Consider the following 20,647-nt stretch of genomic DNA (forward strand, 5'->3'; position numbering starts at 1 on the left):
TGTTTTGTTTTTTTCAACATCCACAATTCTGTTAGTTCAGTTTTTCAGTGAAATTTTCCTAATAAGTCACTCTGCAAAGTACTCATACACAGAAAAAGGCAGGGAGTAATTTCTTTAATAATGGGGGAGGGAAAACCCTAAATTTTTCATCTTTTGTTGTCAGTGCATGACAAGCTGTCCCACTGAGGAGTATTTCAGAAGACTGAGCTACTGGTTGAACATGGAACTATTTTTTATTACAACAGCCAGTATGTTACTCTTTCATTTCCTATCCTGAGTTCTGGAAAAGTGATGAGTGCTTTTATATACTCCTAATAATATTATACAGAAGAAGGTGGTGCCAGGGCTGGGTAACAGGTAAGTTGCATTACCATCAGGAATACTAGACTCATTGCCAGGGCAATACCATGGAAAAATAGATGGTTCCATGAGCTTTAATGATTCTGGAGGCTTCAGCTGAGCGCTTTGTCCATGAATGTGGAATTAAATTTCTTCAGTCTATATTTTGCATCTTTAATCTGTATGCAGCATAGGTTTCACAGGAGCAAAAGGAAGAAGTTAATGGTCTATTAATAGGCTAGCTTAACATTCTTTCTTCCTCCTACCCTCCCCATATAATCATCTTGATGCTTCCTGCACAGAAAGAGGATGTAATTAATGTAATTAGTAAATATTTTAGAAACCAGTTCCCTCTAAAATTTTCAGGACACACCCATTTAATTTGCTAGGCTCTTGTGTGGTATAATTTTCCCCTCTCTCTGTCAGGACAAATTGAGTGCTAGAATCATACAACACACTGCTTTAATAGTTGTGGTTTGGAGAAGTGCAATAAACTGAAAAAGAAGAATCTTTTCCTAATATGCCTATATAGATAGCAAATTATTTCTAAATGGTGACTGATATGCCCCTATGTCACTGTGTTAGGAAATTTTAAAGGCAATACACAGCCTGTCAGACGAAGCCTAGGTAGTCTCTTCAGCCAGATTAGGCTGAAGAGGATACTGAACTTGATCTTAGTGGTTAAGGAGCAGCTAAAACATTGCTTGTATAGGGGAACATTAAACATCAGGCACAGCAGAGTGTTACAACTAAATTTCAGCAGGAAAGCTGAAGCAAAATAGATGTACAAGCTCCTTCTATACTGGGAAAAGCAGACCAAGGTCAAACTCCCACACATCCATTCTATAAATGTTTTAGAATTAAGTTGTAACTGGATTATGGTTTTGTGTGCCAATGGTCTTCTGAATTCTCTCAAGGTGCAAAACATTTTCTGCTTTCATCCTCTCTGGACCTGCATTGTTCTGTTTCTCCTTTTGGTACATCCCTAAAGGAGCTGGTAAGCATTTCATGCTCTAATAAAACTACAGCCCCTTTTTTAAAATGGCTATATGGCTATCTGAATAAGGTTTCCCCTTAGATTACTTCTTTGCTAACTGGGCCAACTAAAAATCCAGGTTTTTCTGTATAGTGTCAAGCTCATTGTTCAAAGGTGTTTGTGTAGGAAAACCTATCACATACGATTTGGGTTTTTTATGTGTAAGGCAACATCCTCTGTGCTGATAATATTCCACAAGTCTCCAAAGACCTAGCAGATTTTTCTCAGACAAATTCCTGAACCTGACAGGTTCAGGAACCTGAAAATAGATACCAAATACTTGGTTTCTATTTGATTAGCATATCCTAAGCTTCCCTTCTCACAGCCTGATAAAAAAGTAGCACGTGATTTACTGAGCCTCCCTTTCCATTAGCCAGGCAAGAGCTGTTGTTCAGTCCTGTTCTCCTCTTCCTGCATTTCCCTGGAGATTTTCCAGCTGCTCAGACTAACGGTAATGATCCCTTCTGCTGCCATGAAATCTGGCCAGGAAGGAGAGAACATTGATCAGTCTAGCAATCCCATTCCCCTACTGACTTCAGCATTCCTGCTAGTCCTATTTTTATTATTCAGCTCTTAAATGAATCCCTTTTTTTTTTTTCCTGATGCCTCACAAAATAGCTAGCCTTTTTTTTCCCCCACTGGATTAGCAGGAAATCAGCTCTTCTGCAGCATGGTATAAACTCTGCTAGTGCTGCTGTCTTCCAGGGAGGGAGTTCTGCAGCTGCCTTTTGGTGGGAAGATGGCACCACAGTGACATCTTGCTTGACTTGAGTGCCTGCCTGAACTTCTGCCGTAGATAGATCCAGCCCTGATAGGACTGGATGGCCCTAACCTATAGAGCAGAGCAGGAGCTACTTTATTTAATACCAAATACTTGCTGAATGTGTCAAATGTCCCCTAGCACTGCCAGCCTGGCTGCAGGCTTCTTCTCAGCTTGCTGCCTGGGAGCTGCTCCCTGGCTCCTGCACCCCTTCACCTCCATCTGGGAGGAAATGAGCCACCTTCCAGGATCGGTGTGCGGCCAGAGGCCAGATCCTGCCCGGGGAGGGAGGGAGGGGTAGCACCTGCACACCGGCGCGGCTCTGGAGCGTCTCCAAGAGCAGCAGCAGGTTTGCTCAGACGCCACCCAGCTGGGGAATGCACCTGCCCGGGCAGGAGGTGAGGGCTGCAGCCGGACCTCGCCGTGCCGCCGCACCAGCACGGGAGCCTCACCTGTCTCTTGGCAGGCACTTGCAAGAGGAAGCGAAGAGATTTTCCCCGTGGGCTCCCTGGTTAGCTGGATCCAGTGGAAGGAAAACCAGGAAAAACCACTGCTGCCAGCCTGGAGCAGGGAAGTGTGCTGGGTTGTCGCGTGTGGGCAGTGTCTGCCGCAGGTGAGTGATCCCTTCCTCGCTGGGAGCTGTGCAGGAAGGAGCTTCAGCTGCTGCTGGCAGGCTTGAGGCTGCTTCAGACTTATGTCTTAAGAGACCCTGCTTCTTGCCTCCAATCCATTTTTTCCTTGTGCCATCATTTCCTCTCAGGACGTAGGGCTTGTGAGTTTGTTGAGAATCCCAGGCCACCCTTGGCAGAGCTGCATCAGGACAGGCTCTGTGGGGTCAGGATAATGGATGCCTGTTGAGCACACAGAGAGGAAGGGGAACATGACATTTTACAATGAAGTGTGCCAAAACAGTCTAGATCTGTGTAAAAGGCAGCCATGCATTGACCCTGTTACAACAAGCCCTCCACCATCCTCAAGCCCAGAGCCCCTCGGCTGGAGGAAAGGAAGGGACAGTCCACCATCACCCAGGGCTTCCCTGGGGCTTCCCAAATGGAGTCTCATGGCAGGAGCACTGGTGGGACAGATGCTCACTTCTGGGAAAACATTGTCCATCTGTCAGGGGAGAGAGGGTGGGCTCTCCCCAGAGGTGCAGATCAAACTGCACAGGTTTGTATGGATTTTAAGCAGCCCAGGAAAAGGGGGAACATTGGGAATTTGTGGTTGGTGTAGCAGGCAAATGAGTGTGGATATCCTGCTTGAATTTTGGGCCAGATAGATAGATGCCACATAAAAGCCCTATTACTCCAATTCCTTGCAGGTTCCTCTATCTAGTCCTGAGTTCTCAGAGAGGCAACCTTCTCATATACTCCCAGGTGCACAGACAGGTCTTAAGCACCATGACACTCAGAGCTTCTGCTTTGTGCATTGGCAGTAATTCAGTCCTAAAACAAGATACGTGAGCTTCATTCTCTTTGAGCCTATAGGGAGTTAGAATCAAATATGCTTAGAAAGCATTTCTTTACTGAAAAGGTGGTGAAACACTGGAACACACTTCCTAGATAATTAGTTGATACCTCAAGCCTGTCAGTATTAAAGAGGCTTCTGGGCAATACCCTAAAAACATTCTTGAATTTGGTCAGCCCTGAATTGGTCAGGCAGTTGGACCAGATTATCATTTTAGGTCCTTTTCCACTGAAATACAATAGAATAGACAATACAATAGGCTAGAATATATAAACTAGAATACAATAGACAGAATAGAATGTACTGTTTCAGTTGGAAAGCACATACAACAATTCAGGTCTGACTCTCTTGGTAAAGAAGTGCTTCCTAAAGCATTGGAAATTGAAAAAAAATTCATGAAATTATGGGGAAATGTTTATGTCTATTCTTGACTAACGATTTTTGTGAGACACAGAGTGGGGGCAAGACCATCTCAAACAGGCTCAAACAGACCGACCAGGCAAAGAAGCAAATAAGTTGTGGTGGACTGGGAAAGCAGAGGGCTGAGATGGCTTGGAATTGCTTGAGATTGTGAAGCTCTGTTGGCTCTGATCCACACTGCCCATGTAAATCATTTTACATATTGTTATTTTATAGCAAATCTTGTTGGACTCTCCCAGTCCCCATGATGCTCATGAAGTCCACATAAAAGCTGCATAAAACCCTTCCAAGGCTGGAAGTACAAGGAAGTACTGCAGGAGCCTGTCTCATCCCCAGACTTCCCCTCCTGAACCCTGTGGGTAAGCATTGTTTCAAGGGGTACCCTGGGTTCGAGGAGAGGAGGGAAGTGAGGAATATTTCAAGAGCTGAATTGTATGTAGCTCTGAAATGGAAGTGTTAATTAATATACAGTCCATGGCCTGTCAGATATCAGTCTGTCAAGCACCAAAATTTTATAAGTAAATTTTAAACTAAGCTTCCCTTCTCACAGCCAGTATATGCATGTATCATTCCGAGGTGTTCAGCCGGTGTACATCTCCCACACCTGCAGCCAGGAGTGGCCAGGAGCACATTGATGATGACCCTCAATTTCCAGTTAAACGTTGTCAGGGTAGGAAAAGAAAAAAACAACCAGCACAATGAAAAAGGAAAAACATGAATATTTTTGCTTTCCTGCATTCCGAGTTTTTTCCTGTTCTCCCTCCACAGCTGCCAGCCAGCACTGGGGAAGGACAGCATGTCACTTTTTTCCTGAAATGTGCTCTTTGGACTTACAGCATTTTGTGGCTGGGCTGGTTCTCTCCTCCTTTTTCTTTTGCATACAGAGATGGGAGTACAGAAGGTGCTGGCTTGAGTAGTGATTAAAGGTAGAGTTTAATGACCTGTGATCCACACTATCAAATACAACGATCTGGATAGGCCAACTGGCTTGTTATGGTCTGTCCCAGACCAGCAAGACCCAGTAGCCCAAAGAACACCAAAATAAGGGGCAACAGTTTTGGATGGCTGTCCTCCCTCATGGCAGAGCAGGCATCTATATTCCTTTCTTTCTCTCTGTCTGATCTGGGCAGTGATGTGCTGCACAATGCCAAGAAATCAGATCAGCAAAGTTGCTGTGAGATCTACGTCCATCCCCTCTTCAAGCAGGATAGGGCTGCTTTGGCTAAACATTTAAAGAGACTTTTCTCAAGAGGGTGGGAGGCAATGCACCCAGCCTGAGGAATGAGAAACTATAGTGAGATTTAAGGAGGAATGTTCTAATGGTGAGGGTGATTTAACTCTGGAATGATCCCTGAGGGGCTTTAGATCCTCCATCCTTGGCACCTAAATGAATCGGGCCCTGAACTGCTCAGTCTGACTTTAGGTGAACTATGCTTTAAGCAGGTGACTTCACAAGGTCCCATCCCACCTTAATTATTCTGTGATTCTAGGAGTAAAAATACTGTTATTAGCAGCACAAACCCTCAAGGTCTAGAGAAACAAGTGTGGATGGTTTTAGAGCAAAAGATTATATTCCCAGAACATTTTCAAACAGACATAAGGAAACATGAAGTCAGTGGAAGCCTTTGCCTCTCCAAATAATTTGTTTAATAGGGGTTAAAGTAGCACTGGGAAGCTCTCCAAATCATTTTTTAAATAGAGGTTAATATAACACTGGGAAATACGTGCTTGTAGAGGTGATACCTAATTTCGTCCCTCAGCCAGATCCTCCTATGGTTTTATTTTGTTCCCTTGTCCTTCTTCTGAGCAAATAAAAAACTTAAATGGTTAAATTTTAAAAAGTAACAAGAGAATGCAGCTCTGTACCTTGATTTTTGATCACGTTTTCCCCTCATTGTGGTTTATGCTGTTGTGGTATTTTTGTTTACTGTTTGACTCATGTAACTTGGGTCAAGCAGCAGGAGGACACAGACTTTGCACTTCTCCAAGCTTTATGCTCTCTTAGTCCAAAATCTCAACCTAATCTACAAACTTGCTATCTACTAGGCTCACCCATTCACTGGTAAGGAGAAGATAAGACACCTCTGTGCTTGGAGAAGGAAAGGCAGGAGGGAACAATGTTTAGCAGCAAGCTGTTATGCATAGGCTGAAGAAACAACTCCAGACTCAATGTCTCCTTGCATCTTCTCACTTTAACAGTGCTCCATGACATCCTCACCTTCCTGGGGACTTGTGTCCTGGGCACAACAGCACAAGGCATCTGTTGTCTCACGCAAAATCCAAGTGCACCCCAGCAGGCACAAACCAACACGCTCAAGCACAGCTCTTTTCTCTCCCTAAACAATACCTTCTGGTTGTTCTGACTGCAGCCAGGAGCTGCTCTGTGACGAGCAGCCCTGTGGGCTCCCAGAGCAGCCTGCTCCCAGTGCAGCTGGCTCCCAGAGCAGCCCTGTGGGCTCCCAGAGCAGCTGTGTGGGCTCCAGGACCACTGACTCCCAGGACCACTGACTCCCAGGGCCGCTGGCTGCCGGCCTGCAATCCCGCCGTGCTCACACACTTTCTGCTCACAGGCACGGGCTGCCGCTGGCAGCAGGCCCTGAGCCACGTCCAGAGTGACCTCATGCTCCATCACAGCCGGGGAGTGACTCAGGAGGAGCTTGGCCTGACACTGTCAGGCGGTGTCTGGTTCGAGCACTCCCCACACAATTGTGCTCCCTGTCCCCCCGCCCAGGCTGGCTGGGCCCCCATGGAGGGGGTTTGAGGGGTTTGCTGGCAGCAAACCTTGCCATAAGGAGGTGCAGTCTGTGGAGAACAGAGACAGGGAGGGCGACAGGAGGAAAGATTCCTGGTGTGTACAGAGCTGCCATGTGTGGAGGTCATAAATTGTCCCTGCCTGCATGCAGTGAGCCTTGAGCCCCAGTGCTGGGCAGAGCAGGGTACAAACAGAGCGTGTTTGACATGGGCTGATGGGCTCCTGAGAGCCATTTCTAGCAGGCAGGGTGGCTGTCCCCCCGCCCAGGGGAAGTGACACTGCTCTGACACAAGGGATCTGAGTCAGCTCCTGTTGCTGCCATGGGCTCCTGCAGGACTCAGAGCAGTTCATGTGTGTCTGTGGTGGTCAAGGGTGCATTATCCTGTCTAGGAGGTGACCAAGGAGGCTGTTCTTGGGTCTCCAGGGTTTGCACTGTGTCTCCCAGGCTTAGCCACTCCTGACATGCTCCTGTGCTGTCCTCTCCAGCACCTCCCCGTGTTTTGGGGTACTAACTGTTCTAGAGGGTCCCTCTAGTGCTGCGGGATCAGAGGGAGCACTCACATGCCAGGGAGGAACATTATGTTAGAGAAATGCGAGTGGTTTACACTCTTGGTGTAAAGCTGTACCCAAAGAAGTATTGAGGAGGGCCAGGATAGTAGGGACATAAGCCTGGGAACCATGCGTGGTGGGCTGAGACAAGGTGCTGTGCCCAGGGGAGCCCAGCTAAGCACAGCACCTCAGAGCCAGTACTGCCCTTCCTCTGCTCCCCTCCAGTGGCAAAGTGCTTCACAGACCAGCAGCAAGGACAGCAAAATCTCAGGGTGACAGGCCACAGCTAAGAGCTCTTTCCAGCGAAATGCTGAGATCACTGGAGATGTATGTACCATATTTATGTAGGGAACTTCTGAGAGGAAATTGCTGGCAGTGAAGGGATGGGGATAGGGCTGAGAACATACAACTGTGGCAGCTCTCACTCTTCTAGCCACTGGAATGGAAGGGTTAAGCACTAGTCCTGACCCCCACCTCCCATTCTGGGCAGCAGAGCCAGTTGGTGACAAGAGGCTGATGCTGATGAGGGAGCATGTGAAGCCGGAGCTGTGAATGGGGCTTTATCCCAAGAGGGACCTGCCTCTGCTCTGTCCCTGCCCTGCTGCCAGCTCCAGCTGCAGGCAGAGTTCTTTGGGCAGCAATGTGCCAGCAGCCTCTGAGCAGGGCACACGCCGAGGCTCCCTCACAGCACATGGAGGTCTCCCGGGAAGACATGCAGCTGATCTGTTCTCCAGCACACAGGGCCTCTGTGAGGGAAGCACAGTAAGGTCTGCAGGCCAGCCTGGAGCAACCAAGGCCCAGGGTTCAGCACAGGATTATTTGGTACAGGGGAGTAGGGTGTTTAATGATATCTTCTCTTCTTGACTTTTGCAGATGAAAGACACAAAAAAGGAAGGAGACAGCCCTGGCTGTTCCCCTATGGTGCTGCTCTGGGAATGCTCCATCATGTTTCACAGCCCTGCCTTGGTGGTGGGCTCAACCCCAGCACATGGACCATAACTCTCCAGATGGCACCACTGCAAAAGGAAATTCCATCAGGATCCAAAGAATGACACCAAGACATCACTGCTGGAGAAATGCAGCTGCCTTCACCACTGCTGCTGCATTGACCCTCCATTTGCTGTAAGGCTGCAAATTCATCTGTGCCACCTCTGTGCCCTCCTCACCCAGCTGCCCACCATGCCAGAGCTGGCAGAGCTGAGCAGCCCCCGCACCCCTGCAGATGCAGACCACATCCAGAGGAATATCTTGGAAGAGCATGTGGAGCTCTGGTGGTTCCAGGACCCCAAAAAGTCCATTCTGTGCTATGGGATGGCCGTGGTGCTGATCCTGGCCTGCGGGATTGGGGGCATCATCCTGCTGTACAGCACTAGCAGCCGGTCCGGAGAGTGGCGGCTCGCCGTGGGCACCACACTCTGCCTGCTGGCCCTGCTCGTGCTGCTGAAACAGCTGCTGAGCTCTGCAATCCAGGACATGAATTGCATCCGCAGCCGGGATCAGATCGAGCTCCTGAAGAGCGGAGGCTTCTCGGACTGCCTGGTGCTGCTGCTGAGCGCCCTGGTGCTGCTGGTGTGCGGGCTGGTGCTCACCATCCTCTCCACCACCACCATGCAGCTCAGCCCCGCGCGGCCGCTGGCCAGCATGTTCACCAGCGGGGTCATCCTCCTGACTGCTGGCAGCGCCATCCTCCTGTGCCTGCTGCTGTACCTGCTGTGCACCTCCTGCCGCCGGGCAGCTCCTCGGAGCCTGGAGACCGGCGAGATCCGCGTCTTCACCATCTCCGGCCGCCTCGCTGGCAACAGGCGGCTTCCTCCCACCTCCAGCATGGCCAACCTGATCTGACCCAGGACACCTCTGCGTGAGCCTTAGCAGATACAGCCTGTCAGCGATGGCCTTCCCCAAGGAAGGAGAGCTGCAGCGTGCCTTGTTTCTGTTGGAGATGACTGGCATTTGCTTTGCCCCAGGTTGGTGGCACAGCTCAGACTCGGGGTGCCTGGACAGGCTCTGACCTGGCTGGCATTTTATCTCCACAAAGCCTCCTGTGGCAGCTGCTGCCTGCCTGGCTGTGACCCATGTTACAGAGTGAAGGTGAGCCTGTCCCATACCCCTGGGGACCCCAGTACTTGCTTGGTTCCTGCAGTTCCTGGAACTGTCATATGTTCTCCTGGCAGGAGAGGCTGTCATTGTGGGTCATATAAAACCAACCTGTGCTCTGTGCAGAGCCTCCAGCTCCTGAGTGAAGTAGAGCCTCTAGCAGCTGGTGAATGGCAGGAGATACTCTGCATGTCAGCAGGCACGAGGGAGCCTGGTGGGAGGTATGGCTGCAGGAGCTGCTCCCAAGAAATCACCGGTGTCTGTGGGAGTGAGTGTGAGATTTGCATAGGATTGTGTGTTGCCAGAGCCACAGCACAGCTGGACCTCACATGAAATGCTGTTTGTGTTTGCAATGCCAGGATCTGTTCCAATGTTACATTTCTGCAGCCTGCCATCACCTGTGGTTTATCAAAGGGGTGATCAAGGGGTGTTGGTGTCAAAGCCCTGATGGATTATGTGTACTGGACTGAGTGTTGGGGCTGTGTTTTCATGCTGGGGTGCTCCAGCTACATGATCCACAAACAGCAAGGTGCAGTTGCTGGGGGATGGTGATGAGATGCCTGAATCCTGGGGCTGGGGTTGTCTCTGCATAAACTGTGCAGGGGGAGAGTGCTGTGCCCTCCCACAGGAGTTTCCCAGGCAGAGGCACCTCTGCTGCCAGGAGCCCTGCAGCTCATCCCAGTCTCTGCTTGTTTCCATGCTGTTTCTGATTCCCAAGTGCTGTAGGTACTGCAGGGCAGAAAAGTTCTACTTTCACTTGGGCCTTACCTGGAGCTTTTTTTGGTGTTTTATCTATCTCTACAAGGTGTTGTATTACCAAGGTGTCTCTCGAAGAGGCAGACTAACAATTCATCCCAGGAACTTTTCCTGTGACTTAAGTCTAATTTACCAGTCAAAATCCTCATTTCCCTCATAGGCCCACTAACCCTTTCACTGCCCTTTCCATAGACCTAGATCGCAGCCTCCTGCTGAAGATGCTCCTGCATGACCTTCTCTTCCTCTTAGCCAGTTGGTCAGAGCATGGGACTAATAACACCAAGGTCACAGGTTTGAATTCCATGTGGGTCATTCCCTAAGAGCTGGACTCAATGATCCTTCTGGGCCCCTTCCAGCTCAGACTGTTCTGTGATTCTTCATCTTCTTGTCTGTTCCCATCTTTCCTTCACCTGAGATGCTCTCAGGTGTTGGTTTTGCTCATTATTTGCCAGGTTTCCTCCACAGTGGAACAAGATTGAGCTATTAATTTTGGTGCCTGATAGCAAATTCATGTGGAAGAGGATGGTAGCTGATTCTGTTAGTAATGGCACAAATCACTGGCCATGTTACACCTGGAGGCAGTGTCAGAGTTCACCACCAGCTGGTCAGTGAGGGTTTTGCCCTTTTACAGCTCCAGACCAACCATCCCCAATGCAGTGAGATCTCATGAGACCACTTCTGTATTCACCTACTCTTGCCCTGCTCCTGCTGACTTTGCCTGAAGCCTTGGATTGTTTTCCCCAGTGTACAAGTACATCGTTTGGGCTTTTCTCTCTGTATCTCTATTATGTCTACATTTTCCTCTGCCACTTTCTATCATCTGTAGTTACTTATTAAACTGATGTTTCCTCTTCTCTCTGCATCTCCTCCCTTAATCTGCCCAAGAGCTCAGAAGATGGTGGTGAGTTCAGATCCTCCTGTGCTAAATCACTTCAAAGCTGAGTTGCACTTCACCTCTGGGCTGTTTGGGCCCAGGTCCACCAGGAACCCCTGTGCCTACACAGGGAGGGGACAGGCCAGAGCTGAATGGTTTTGCACCATCACATTGCTGCTGCTCTGCACATCTGTGCCAGTGCATGTGCCAGGCTGCACCCCCTCTGCCAGCACCAGTGGTCCACCAGTGACTGCCAGCTCCACCAGCCTGCACGTGCTGACAGGCCACAGCTGCCTGCACACAAACTGGTTTGCACATCTTGGCATTTCTGTGAAGAGGCATGACTCTGCCCAGCTCACCGCTCTGTGCTGCCTACATGTCCAAGTGAATCCTGTCCCCTCCACAGCCCCTTCAAAATGTGCCCCAAGTGCCTGTGAATTCTGCCAAAAAAGGCTGATTGACTGTGGGCCATGACAGCAACTCAAGGAGATAATGGCTGAGAACAGGCTGTGCCTGAAGATGGTGGTTGGGTGTCCAGCTGCCCAGAGGGACTGCTGCCCAATCACTGACTCTGCTCTGCAGCACAGGTGCTGGTTTGTTTCCTGGTTCCTGTGTTGTATGTGGATAAATACATAATAAAGTGTTAGAGAAGTTCATTGTGTTGAAGGCTGATACTTGAATGCAGGCTTCTTTGCAGAGCAGGAGGTGTAAGGGCTTTTCAGGGCTGGCCTCAGCCCAGGGCAGTAATCACAACAACCCAGAGGTCCTCATGTGGCTGTGGTTTTGGATCACCAGCCAGAGTGGCAATGCCACCAAAGACCCAAAAACACATGTACTTCTTTCCTGATATACAATTCCCCCCTCCAGATGCATATTAATCTCTCTCTGCTTAAGAACTCGGACATATCCAGATCCCCTTACCACTGCTCTGTGAACCTGAGACCTAGCCATGCCCCTGAAAGATGCTCACATGGAGCACACAAAGCCTCCTGAATATGTCAGTGCTGTCTAGTTTGTTTACAGAGAAGCTGTTTCACCCTGTGGCAGGGCTGAGCCTCGAGGCAGCAGCTGCTGCCTGACACAAGCCTGGAACCAGTCTGCCTGCATACCTGCTCCTGCTCCCCGCCAGCCTCAGCCAGGCCTCACAGCAACTTCCTGGGTGGACCCCTGGAGAAGGATCCTCCTTTTCATGCTCTGACCCCTTGTATTCCCAGCCCTGCATGCCACATGTATTTCCCCCAAACATGAGTTGTCAGGTTTCTGCCCATTTGCACTGCAGCTGCCTGAGAGAGGGGGCAAAAAAGGCACACACACATGCAAAAACACAAGAAAACCTGCCATGTCTGCTTGGATAAAAAATAAATAGGTCTATTAGCAGGGTCAAAGTAGACAAGCCATCCAACCACTCAGTGCTGAGGGACTGGTGAGTGAGATCCTGGACAAATAAGCCTGGGCACTTGTATTTTTAACTTCTTTTAAGACATTACTGAGACTAAAAAGAAAAGAGTGCATCTAGCATGAATTCATGTGATTGAAAAGCATGATGAAAAGCCCAAAAAATACCCTCCAAAAGATAACTGAAATGCTTTTTCCCAGCCCTCAGATATAAATCTCTTACCCAAAAGATATCAAAAATTTCCAATATATAGTATATTTCCATGGGTAGCTGATGAGCCCAGAAGGCAAACAATGAGCCAGTAACTGAAAAAGTAAAGCTCACTTTAGAAATATGGCATTTGAGAGCATAAGCAGGCTGACCACTGAAAGAAGCCAGCAGGTTTTCCTCCTGCTCATAGCTTCAAGCAGCACATCTGCTCTCTGGCCTGTATGATCCATCCAACGCCTGACCCATTTGTCTACTTTGCTTGACATTCTTTGAGGTGTATTATTTACGTTTTTCATATACTCTAAATGTTTTAATGAGTGGAGAAATAGAAATGCAGTTAGCAGTGAAATGGAGATTTCAAGGAAGTGGGGGAATCAGCTGTGTGGCAGAGCTTTGAGAAATGCTGTCCTGTGTTGATACCTCACACTCTGGAGCATGACGAAGAGACTCCTGAGCTATCAGGGATGGTAATGACTGGGCTGTGCCCTGGGAAATCTTCCCAACCAGTTGGTACCAGCCTTATGAATCACTTACCAAAGGTGAATGCCACAGCTGCTCCCTGCTTTTAACTCCAGCATAACCCATGAAGGCAAAAGTGACTCCAGCAGAAATAACTTGCAGTTACCTGTGTCTCATGTGCTGTTCATCGTACCACAAAGACGACAGGAATGTAAAAATTATCGCATTCATACAATTCCACAGTTACAGAGACACGTGGAACTCTGTAATGGGTGCGGGGGGAGAGGGTTGTCTCGCCCCAGCACATGTTCCTTGCACTGATGAATTTGCTCAGCTCTGCAGAGCTGACAGAGGAAAGGTGTCTTGTAGCTTATCTTCCTGGAGAGAAAAGAGAGAAAATAAAGAAGGGCCGTGGCAGGAGAGACATGCACAGAAACCCTGTGATGATGCACCAGGGCTGCCTGCACCACAGAAGGTGAAATATTTGTTTGGATAAGAGCACTCATTGTGCCACAGATGTGGTCTCTCACTGCCACAGTTAGAGGAATGTATTTATGGCCCTTGAAAGCACATGCAAGAAAACCTGCACCCCAGCTGTGGGGCTGGGGGTCTCTCATGCCACTGGGAGAGTCCCAACAAACCAGTGCAGGCAGAGGCAGGGCTAAATCATGCTTTAATCACACCTGAGAGTGACAACGCATTGAGGGACAGAGCAGGGCTGGGTCTGGTGCCATGGGGCAGTGCGGCCAGTGCCCAAGACCCTGTGGCAGCACCAGGGCAGGCTCCTCTTCCCACTGCACCCAGCTTCCTGGGCACGATAGGCACCACCTCCTTCATCCTCAGCACCCAGGTAAGGCTGGGAAAGCCGCAGCTGGTTTGGCATCCCTGTGACAGTGCAGCCTACTGGTGTCATGCTGGGACACTCTGGGATTGGCTGCCTTCAGCCTCCATCACATTCCTAGCCCATCCCTGTCTCCCCTCCTCTCTGCTCCTTTCCTCCTGCTTTAAACATGTATGGCCCAAAGCCAAGGGCAGGTGGGAAAGGGGTGGAGCTAGGGAGACAGCAAAAGGCCACAGCAGTGGCAGCTGAGTTGTAAGCTGTAAGCTCAGACAGAGTGATGCAACTCCCGCTCCTCTTTAGTTGGCAGCTGCTCACTGGGCTGGATGTAGTTGTCCTCGATGAAGCCATCATCATCCTCAGCTTGCAGGTCAGCATCAGGTATGGAGCCCCTGTCCCAGCTGCTGGTATCCTCCATGGGGCTGCCTCCGATGGAGCTGATTTCAGGCAGTGGCCGGTGGCGGTAGCTGGCGAAGTTCTTGTGGGCAAGCTTGCACTTGGCAACCAGTGCGATCAGGATGGAGATGCCAATTGCTGTCACTATGAATCCCACCAGGTATGGCCAGCTCCTTCCTCCCTTCACAGCAGGAAGTGCAGTGGCTGTGACACAGGAAAGGGACATGGTCAGCCTGTGGCAAACCCAGTGCTCCCCATTCTCCAGCCCTGCAGTGTGAAGCCAGCACTAGATCACTTTCATTAGAAGCAATACAGATGCTCTTCACCAAGACCCAGCTACCAAGGGGGTGTGAGCACTGGGGGCAAAACTGCCTGACAGCTGGCTGGTACTGCTGCCCATCACTGTGGAGTCTGTGCTCTAACAGGTGGCACCTGTTGGCTTTCCTGTCACAAAGCAAGCAAAAACCTCCAGGTGTTGGCCACCCTCTCATCAAGCCACTGCACCAGCATGGCCCAGCAGCCTGAGCCTCTGGGACTGTGGGTCAGAGCAGGGGGTCCCCACCTGCAGCCCCATCCAGTGTGATAGAGGACAGGAAGGTGCTAGACCTTATGGACACCTCTGAATCTGCACAACTTACTGTTGTTCTCAGTCACTGTGATCTGCTGTGTTGTGTTGAGCTCACGAGCAAAACGCTGCTTAATCTGGCAGCCCAGGTCCTGAGAATCCAGAGCTGCAATCTCCTGGCCCCTCAGCCCCGAGGGCGACACGCAGGTCACCTGCACAGCTGGGAGACAAATGGGCTATGGTGGGATGGGGGTCTGTGGCCATCCCCTCTCCAGTTCAGAGAAGACGATTCCCGCTTGCTCCTGGGTTGATGGGATTCATTGCAAGGTGCTCCTGGCTCTGCCTTATAAACTCACTGACCCTCAGCATATTGTAGGGAACAACCAAAGGGAAAATCCCCTGACGAAGGAACTATGTGTCACTCTAATTAGCAGCTCCTTTAAACTGGGTACAGACAAATTCATGGATACCCACAGAAACCCCACTGCTCTTACCTGGAGCTGAGCTCAGATGGTTGGAGCCCGACCTGGCTCCAGAGAGGGAGCTGCCAAGCCCTCAACATTGAAAATGTGGTCACTCCACAAAGACACATACAGAAGGATTTAGAGGACCAAATGTACACGCAACCCATTTCCCAGAAGAGTGGCCAAATTATCCTGCTGACATTCTTAGAAATCCTTGGCATAACTGCAAGCAGGGAACAGACACATCACCTTTTGGTTGGCTGTCCCTCAACAAGGTAGGACAGAGAGCCATCTCAGACCTTGCCCAGGGATCAGAGCAAATGGATCAAGCAAGACTCCTGCACTCGGGGTCCCGCCTGCCCGACACATCCCCTGGCACCCACCCCCTCGGCTCACCTCGCCTGCGCTGCAGCCACTGCTGCAGAGCGTGCGCGCGGCAGTCGCACACCCAGGGGTTCCCTTCCAGACGGACCTGCGGGACTGACTCCATCAGCTGCAGGCTCCAGCTGTCCACAGAGACCAGCGCATTGTGCCGCAGGTCCAGGTGGAAAAGAGCCTTCAGTGGCAAAAGGAAAGGGACATCAAGCTCCTGCAAGCTGTTGTTTCTTAGGAGCAGTGTGTGCAAGTTTCCCAGGCCTTTGAAAGTGTCCATGTGGATGAAGATGATGCCGCAGCTGCTCAGGTCCAGCAGACGCAGCGCCCCGAGGTTGGAGAAGATTGCTGGGCTCAGTGTGAGCTTGGCATTGCTGGAGAGGTTGAGAGAGTGCAGGGAAGGGAAATGGTTCAGGAGAGTCCTGTGATGGGGCATGACCAAGGAGTTGAAGGAGAGGTCCAAACTGGTAATGTTTCTTGGAAGGGAACTTGGAGCATGCTGAAGGCTCTTTCCACTGCAGTCGGCCCATCCCTGGGAAAAGAGCTACTGTCTGAGATGGACTATCCACAAAGGGGAGTCATGAGAGAGACTCCCCAAGGATTCAAATGTCTTATTCACCCTTGCAGAGTTTTAAAAAGAAAAAACACACATACGTTTGAAAAACACATGAGCTGCCAGATTGGAGTGGGCTGGATAAATGGAGAAAGATGAGCAGGACAGGCCAGAACTGAGAGCAGCTGACTGAAACAGTAAAGGAGAAGCATGCAGGGCTGGGGGAAAACCCAAATGGATGAGTGTGAAGGCAGCAGGTTGTCAGCCCCCTGCCCTTGTCATACAGGGTCAGTTTGCAGAGGGCCTTCCTTTTCCTCCCCTTGATCCCCACCTCCAGTCCCCAGGGAGCTCTTGTGTGACACTGGGGCATCCTCCCAGCTGGATCAGGGAAGCAGGCAAGCCTTGCCTGTCGCAAGGGCAGGCAGGAAGCTGCAATCTATAGCTGCAGAGCTATAGGCACCTGTACCAGTCAGCCGTGCCAGGAGCAGCTCCCTGGCACTGTGCAGGACAGTGCACCAATGCAGGCTGGCCATGTCAGTATCAGGAAGTAAAACAGACCAAGGATCAAAAGATCGGCAGAACAGGATGGAAGGATCAGTAAACCCACAGATGGATTTTTTTTTTTTTTTTAACCGGTAAACAGAGTGCCTCAACTCAGTAGTTGTGGGAAGCAGTCCCCCATATGGGCGGGCTGTTCTTTAATGGGAGGGGGCAAACGTCCAAACTGAAGCTACCAGAGAGCAGGTCAGCAATTTAAGTTTGGTTGGGCAGGCACAAACTCCTGCTAAGTGCTGTGTTTAGACCTTGCAAGCAGAGATGCTGTGCTTTAAGTTTGCTGTGGTCCATAGTCCTGGGTTTCTGTGTTCACCTCTCCTTTCATCCTCCTGTCCACCTAAATCTCCTATCAGGCCCTGCTCTTCCTATTTGGTAGAGGAACAGATATGCCCTTAAAAACCTGGGGTGCTGAGGACTGGGTTATAATTGGGCCACATGGATCCTGTTTTCAGCTCAAACACAGCTGGGCTCAGGGAGGCTTTGGAAAACAGTGCAAACCTTTGGGTGGAATAACTGAGAGCTGAGTGGAAAGGTCAGAGGCCCATGACAGCCACTTTCCTTCATTCTCTCAGCTCCTGCCTGATCAGCCAAACTGCTGGCTGCAGTGCTTGTCCCAGAGGGTTAGTTGTGTTTCCTGCTCCTTGCCAGTGCTCAGGGATCCTGGCCTCATGCTTGCCATCACCCTGGCTCCAGTCACTGCATCACAATGCACTGGGGAAGGGAGTGAGGGGTTGGGATCTCCTCGGGGATGTGTCTCATGGCTGCATGCCATGCACCTTTTATCAGCAGCTGTGTTACACCTGCAGCCAAGAGACCCCCACAGTCAGAAATTGACTAGACAATACTTTGCCAGGACGTGCTCTGGTGAACAGGCTGGACAACATGACATGTTCAGCCTAAGGCTGGGAGCAGGACAACCAGGCTTTGGGCATGAGCAAACCACCCCTGTGGCTAGTGGCCACTGGCACAGCACATCTCCCAGTTAACTCCCATGGGTTTTCATTGCTCATCTTCTCTTGAGCAATGCAGAGCAGGGGCTGCCTGCAGGCCCTGCTGCCCTGGCAGCCCAGCTGCGCTGGCAGGACAGGAGTGGGGGCCCTGCCCACCCAGCCCTGCCCGCACCGCAGCCCTCACGGCCCCCTACCTGGTGGTCAAGGCTGCAGGGGTGTCCCATCACCACCGGCCAGGCGCAGAGCAGGCTGCAGACCCAGCAGAGCAGGCAGGTAGGAGCCATTTGGCTCCAGGAAACTTCCGGCCAGAAAAACAAGTCTCGGGGAAAGCTGGGAACCGGTAGAGCCGGCCGTGCCGGGCGAGGTGTGGCCGCGGCCGCACGGCTCAGGCCGCCCCGAGTCCCCAGAGCCGGCCCCGCAGCCAGCAGCGCCCGGGACCCGGCCTGGCTCCCGCCCGGCCCGCTGCCGCCCGGCCCGCTGCTCCCGGGCTGGTGAAAGGTGGCGGTGCCGGTTACACATTAACAGCCGCGCCCCATCGCCTCCCACCCGTGTGGCTGTGACCGCCCGTGATCGCTGCCCGGACGGCCTGCTGCGCTCCGGGTGCCGTGGGGCTGCCCCAGGGGCTGCCGGAGGAAGGAGGGGGCACCACTGTGGCATCTGCCCTGAGACACCCTGAGGTGTTCAGCTGCCCTGTGCTGGAGGAGAGCAGCCTCAGCCTGGTGCAGGTGTCAGTCCGCACACCTGGGACAGGGGCACACAGCCAGCCTCGGATGGAGAAGCTGAGACTGAGGCAGCACGAAAGTGTCCTACAGGAAAATAAAAGTCTTGCTGGGATTCCAGCAGAAAGGTGTTTAAAGCACGCAGCAAACTGACAGCTCTCTGGGCCCAGCAGCAGCAGCAGCTCAGTGAGCAGCACTTGTCCACCAGAGTCCCAGAGGATGGGAAAGCGCCACCACCTTCAGCACCCCCATTAAGTGTCAGATCTGCCACTTAACAGTAGTTCTCCCTGCCAGTCCTGCCATGGGGTCAGTGAAAGTCTGAGAAATCATGCCAAAGCAGCATCTCACGGGTGTTTGCTGGCACACGAGACCTGCTCCTGTGCTTACAGGTCATGGGGTGGGTGACTTGGCAAGGCTGGCAGAGCCACAGGCCAGGCAGAGAAAGTGCTGGCTGCACCTGCAGCAAGAGGGAGCCCCAAGCTCTCTTCCCTGCTCCCCATTCCCTGGTCCCATGCCTGCTCAAACAACAGGAAGCTGATTGCCAGCAAGAGCACTTTGGAGCTGTCTGCAATGTGGACAAGACGGCCCCTCTTCCCCCAGCTGCCAAAGGGCTTCTCCACAGCTGCATGTCCCACCCTTTCCTAAGGATGTCCCAGCAGCCTGTCCTTCATCATGTGGGCATGTGCTGGATGCCAATGCACCAGGCAGCTTCTGCTTCCCAGCTGCCCAGGTGGGCTGGGAATGCTCAACTACCCTGCTTCCAGGATGTTCCTATGCCTGGTGGCTGCAATCCTTAGCCCAGCCTTGTAGGGTCTCTCCAGGACCCACTGAGCAGGTAAAACAAAACAAGCATCCAGAGAAGCAGGGTTAGAAAATGTTGCTGAGGCAGCCCTGTCCATTGGTGGATGTGCAGGGTGGTTGCATTTCCTATCAGGAAATGTATCTGTGCATTATGGTTCCTGGAATGTGGTGCTGTGCATTAGAACGTGCAAATGATAACAAAAAGTAGTATTTTTGTCAGTCTTTGGGGTTTTTTTTTCAGTCTGTTGTGATTCAGCAAAAAAGCTGAGGTCCATGAAATCAGCAGACATTCAGGTTCTTGCAGTGTCCTGTGGATTGGGCAACTGGAGCTTTCCATGTTGCAGGAGAGCAAGTGTGGAGAGGTCCTTTGGCTGTAGTCAGCTGTGCCTACCTCTCTGGTGCCTTCTCTGGAGACAGATAAACTGGATCTGTAAGGTCCTGGCTGGGCATCCCCACAAAACTCCCCAGAAAGGTTTCCTACCTTACCTCCAGCTGAAGGAATCTGCACAGACAGCACAGCTCTTATCCAGGTGCTCCAAGAAAAAAATACAAGCAGACAAATCACGTTGGGTCAGATTCCTCAGTGGATCCCTGAGATCTCCTGGGTATGGTCTGGTGCAGAGAATGACCCCATATGGCTCCCATTCCACAAAAATTCTGTGTAAATAATCCCATCCTCAAATGGATCCTCCTGAAAAAGGACATTTCACAGAGTGCACTGTAACTCAGGCTCTGTATGAAGCGGTCCCCCACAGCTGCCAGTGAAGTACAGAATGAGTTGCACATGTAAGCACACAGAGTCTGACTGGCCTCTACAGCCAGCTTCATTTTCCAGGCAAATGAGGGCAGGTCTACCACCTTTTTCAGATGCCCTTCACCCCTCCTGCCATGGGGTGGCCAGGCAGCTGCACTGTGGGTGCCCCTGCTCACTGCCATCCCTCCCTCTGCATGCCATGGGCACCGCGCGGCCCCAGAGCACTCTGTAAATAGTCGGAAACGATGAATGGATTTCCCTTTCCTGTCCATGTGTGCTTTAGATTTTTGGCCGGATACAGCATGGGCTCAGGACACATCAAAACATGAGACTCACTCCCTGGCAGCCCTGGCTTTCGCATGGGAACAGTTAGATTTGTGAAGCAGTGTCAAGTTTGGTGCGTGAAGCTTATGGTGATTTCCTGGGGAACGCTTTTTGTTTGCCAGGCAAAGAGCCTGGAGCCTGCTGGTGGCTGGGTTGTAGCAAGGCCATGCCATGCTGTGCCCATGCCAGCACAGTGCATGGGAAAGTGCTCAGGGAAAGCCAGGAGCTTTTTCCTGCTTCCACATCC

At 51.2% G+C, this 20,647-nt stretch overlaps 2 protein-coding genes across 5 annotated transcripts; one reads left to right on the plus strand and one right to left on the minus strand.

Annotated features, from left to right (window-relative positions):
- Window positions 1–2,225: 2,225 nt before the first annotated feature.
- On the plus strand, window positions 2,226–11,698 carry TMEM125 (transmembrane protein 125). Of its 3 annotated transcripts, XM_056497464.1 has the most exons (3): window positions 2,226–2,748; window positions 4,236–4,378; window positions 8,194–9,547. In XM_056497464.1, exon 3 carries the CDS (start codon window positions 8,500–8,502, stop codon window positions 9,160–9,162), a length of 663 nt encoding a protein of 220 aa, XP_056353439.1. In that variant the 5' UTR covers window positions 2,226–2,748; window positions 4,236–4,378; window positions 8,194–8,499; the 3' UTR covers window positions 9,163–9,547. The 3 variants fall into 3 exon arrangements, with proteins under 3 accessions (XP_056353439.1, XP_056353440.1, XP_056353441.1); XM_056497465.1 differs by lacking the exon at window positions 4,236–4,378; XM_056497466.1 differs by lacking the exons at window positions 2,226–2,748; window positions 4,236–4,378 and adding an exon at window positions 7,910–8,087 and having other exon boundaries at window positions 8,194–11,698.
- Window positions 11,699–13,321: 1,623 nt separating this feature from the next.
- On the minus strand, window positions 13,322–18,292 carry C8H1orf210 (chromosome 8 C1orf210 homolog). 2 transcript variants are annotated; one of them, XM_056498020.1, is made up of 5 exons: window positions 17,997–18,270; window positions 15,769–16,276; window positions 14,982–15,128; window positions 14,266–14,547; window positions 13,322–13,487 (listed from the first exon to the last, which is right to left on the minus strand). In XM_056498020.1, the coding sequence occupies exons 1-5, from the start codon at window positions 18,084–18,086 to the stop codon at window positions 13,480–13,482; spliced, it is 1,035 nt and encodes a 344-aa protein (XP_056353995.1). In that variant the 5' UTR covers window positions 18,087–18,270; the 3' UTR covers window positions 13,322–13,479. The 2 variants fall into 2 exon arrangements, with proteins under 2 accessions (XP_056353995.1, XP_056353994.1); XM_056498019.1 differs by lacking the exon at window positions 13,322–13,487 and having other exon boundaries at window positions 13,764–14,547; window positions 17,997–18,292.
- Between the last annotated feature and the right edge of the window lie 2,355 nt (window positions 18,293–20,647).

Source organism: Oenanthe melanoleuca, chromosome 8, assembly GCF_029582105.1.
Source record: "Oenanthe melanoleuca isolate GR-GAL-2019-014 chromosome 8, OMel1.0, whole genome shotgun sequence".
Lineage (NCBI taxonomy): Eukaryota > Metazoa > Chordata > Aves > Passeriformes > Muscicapidae > Oenanthe > Oenanthe melanoleuca.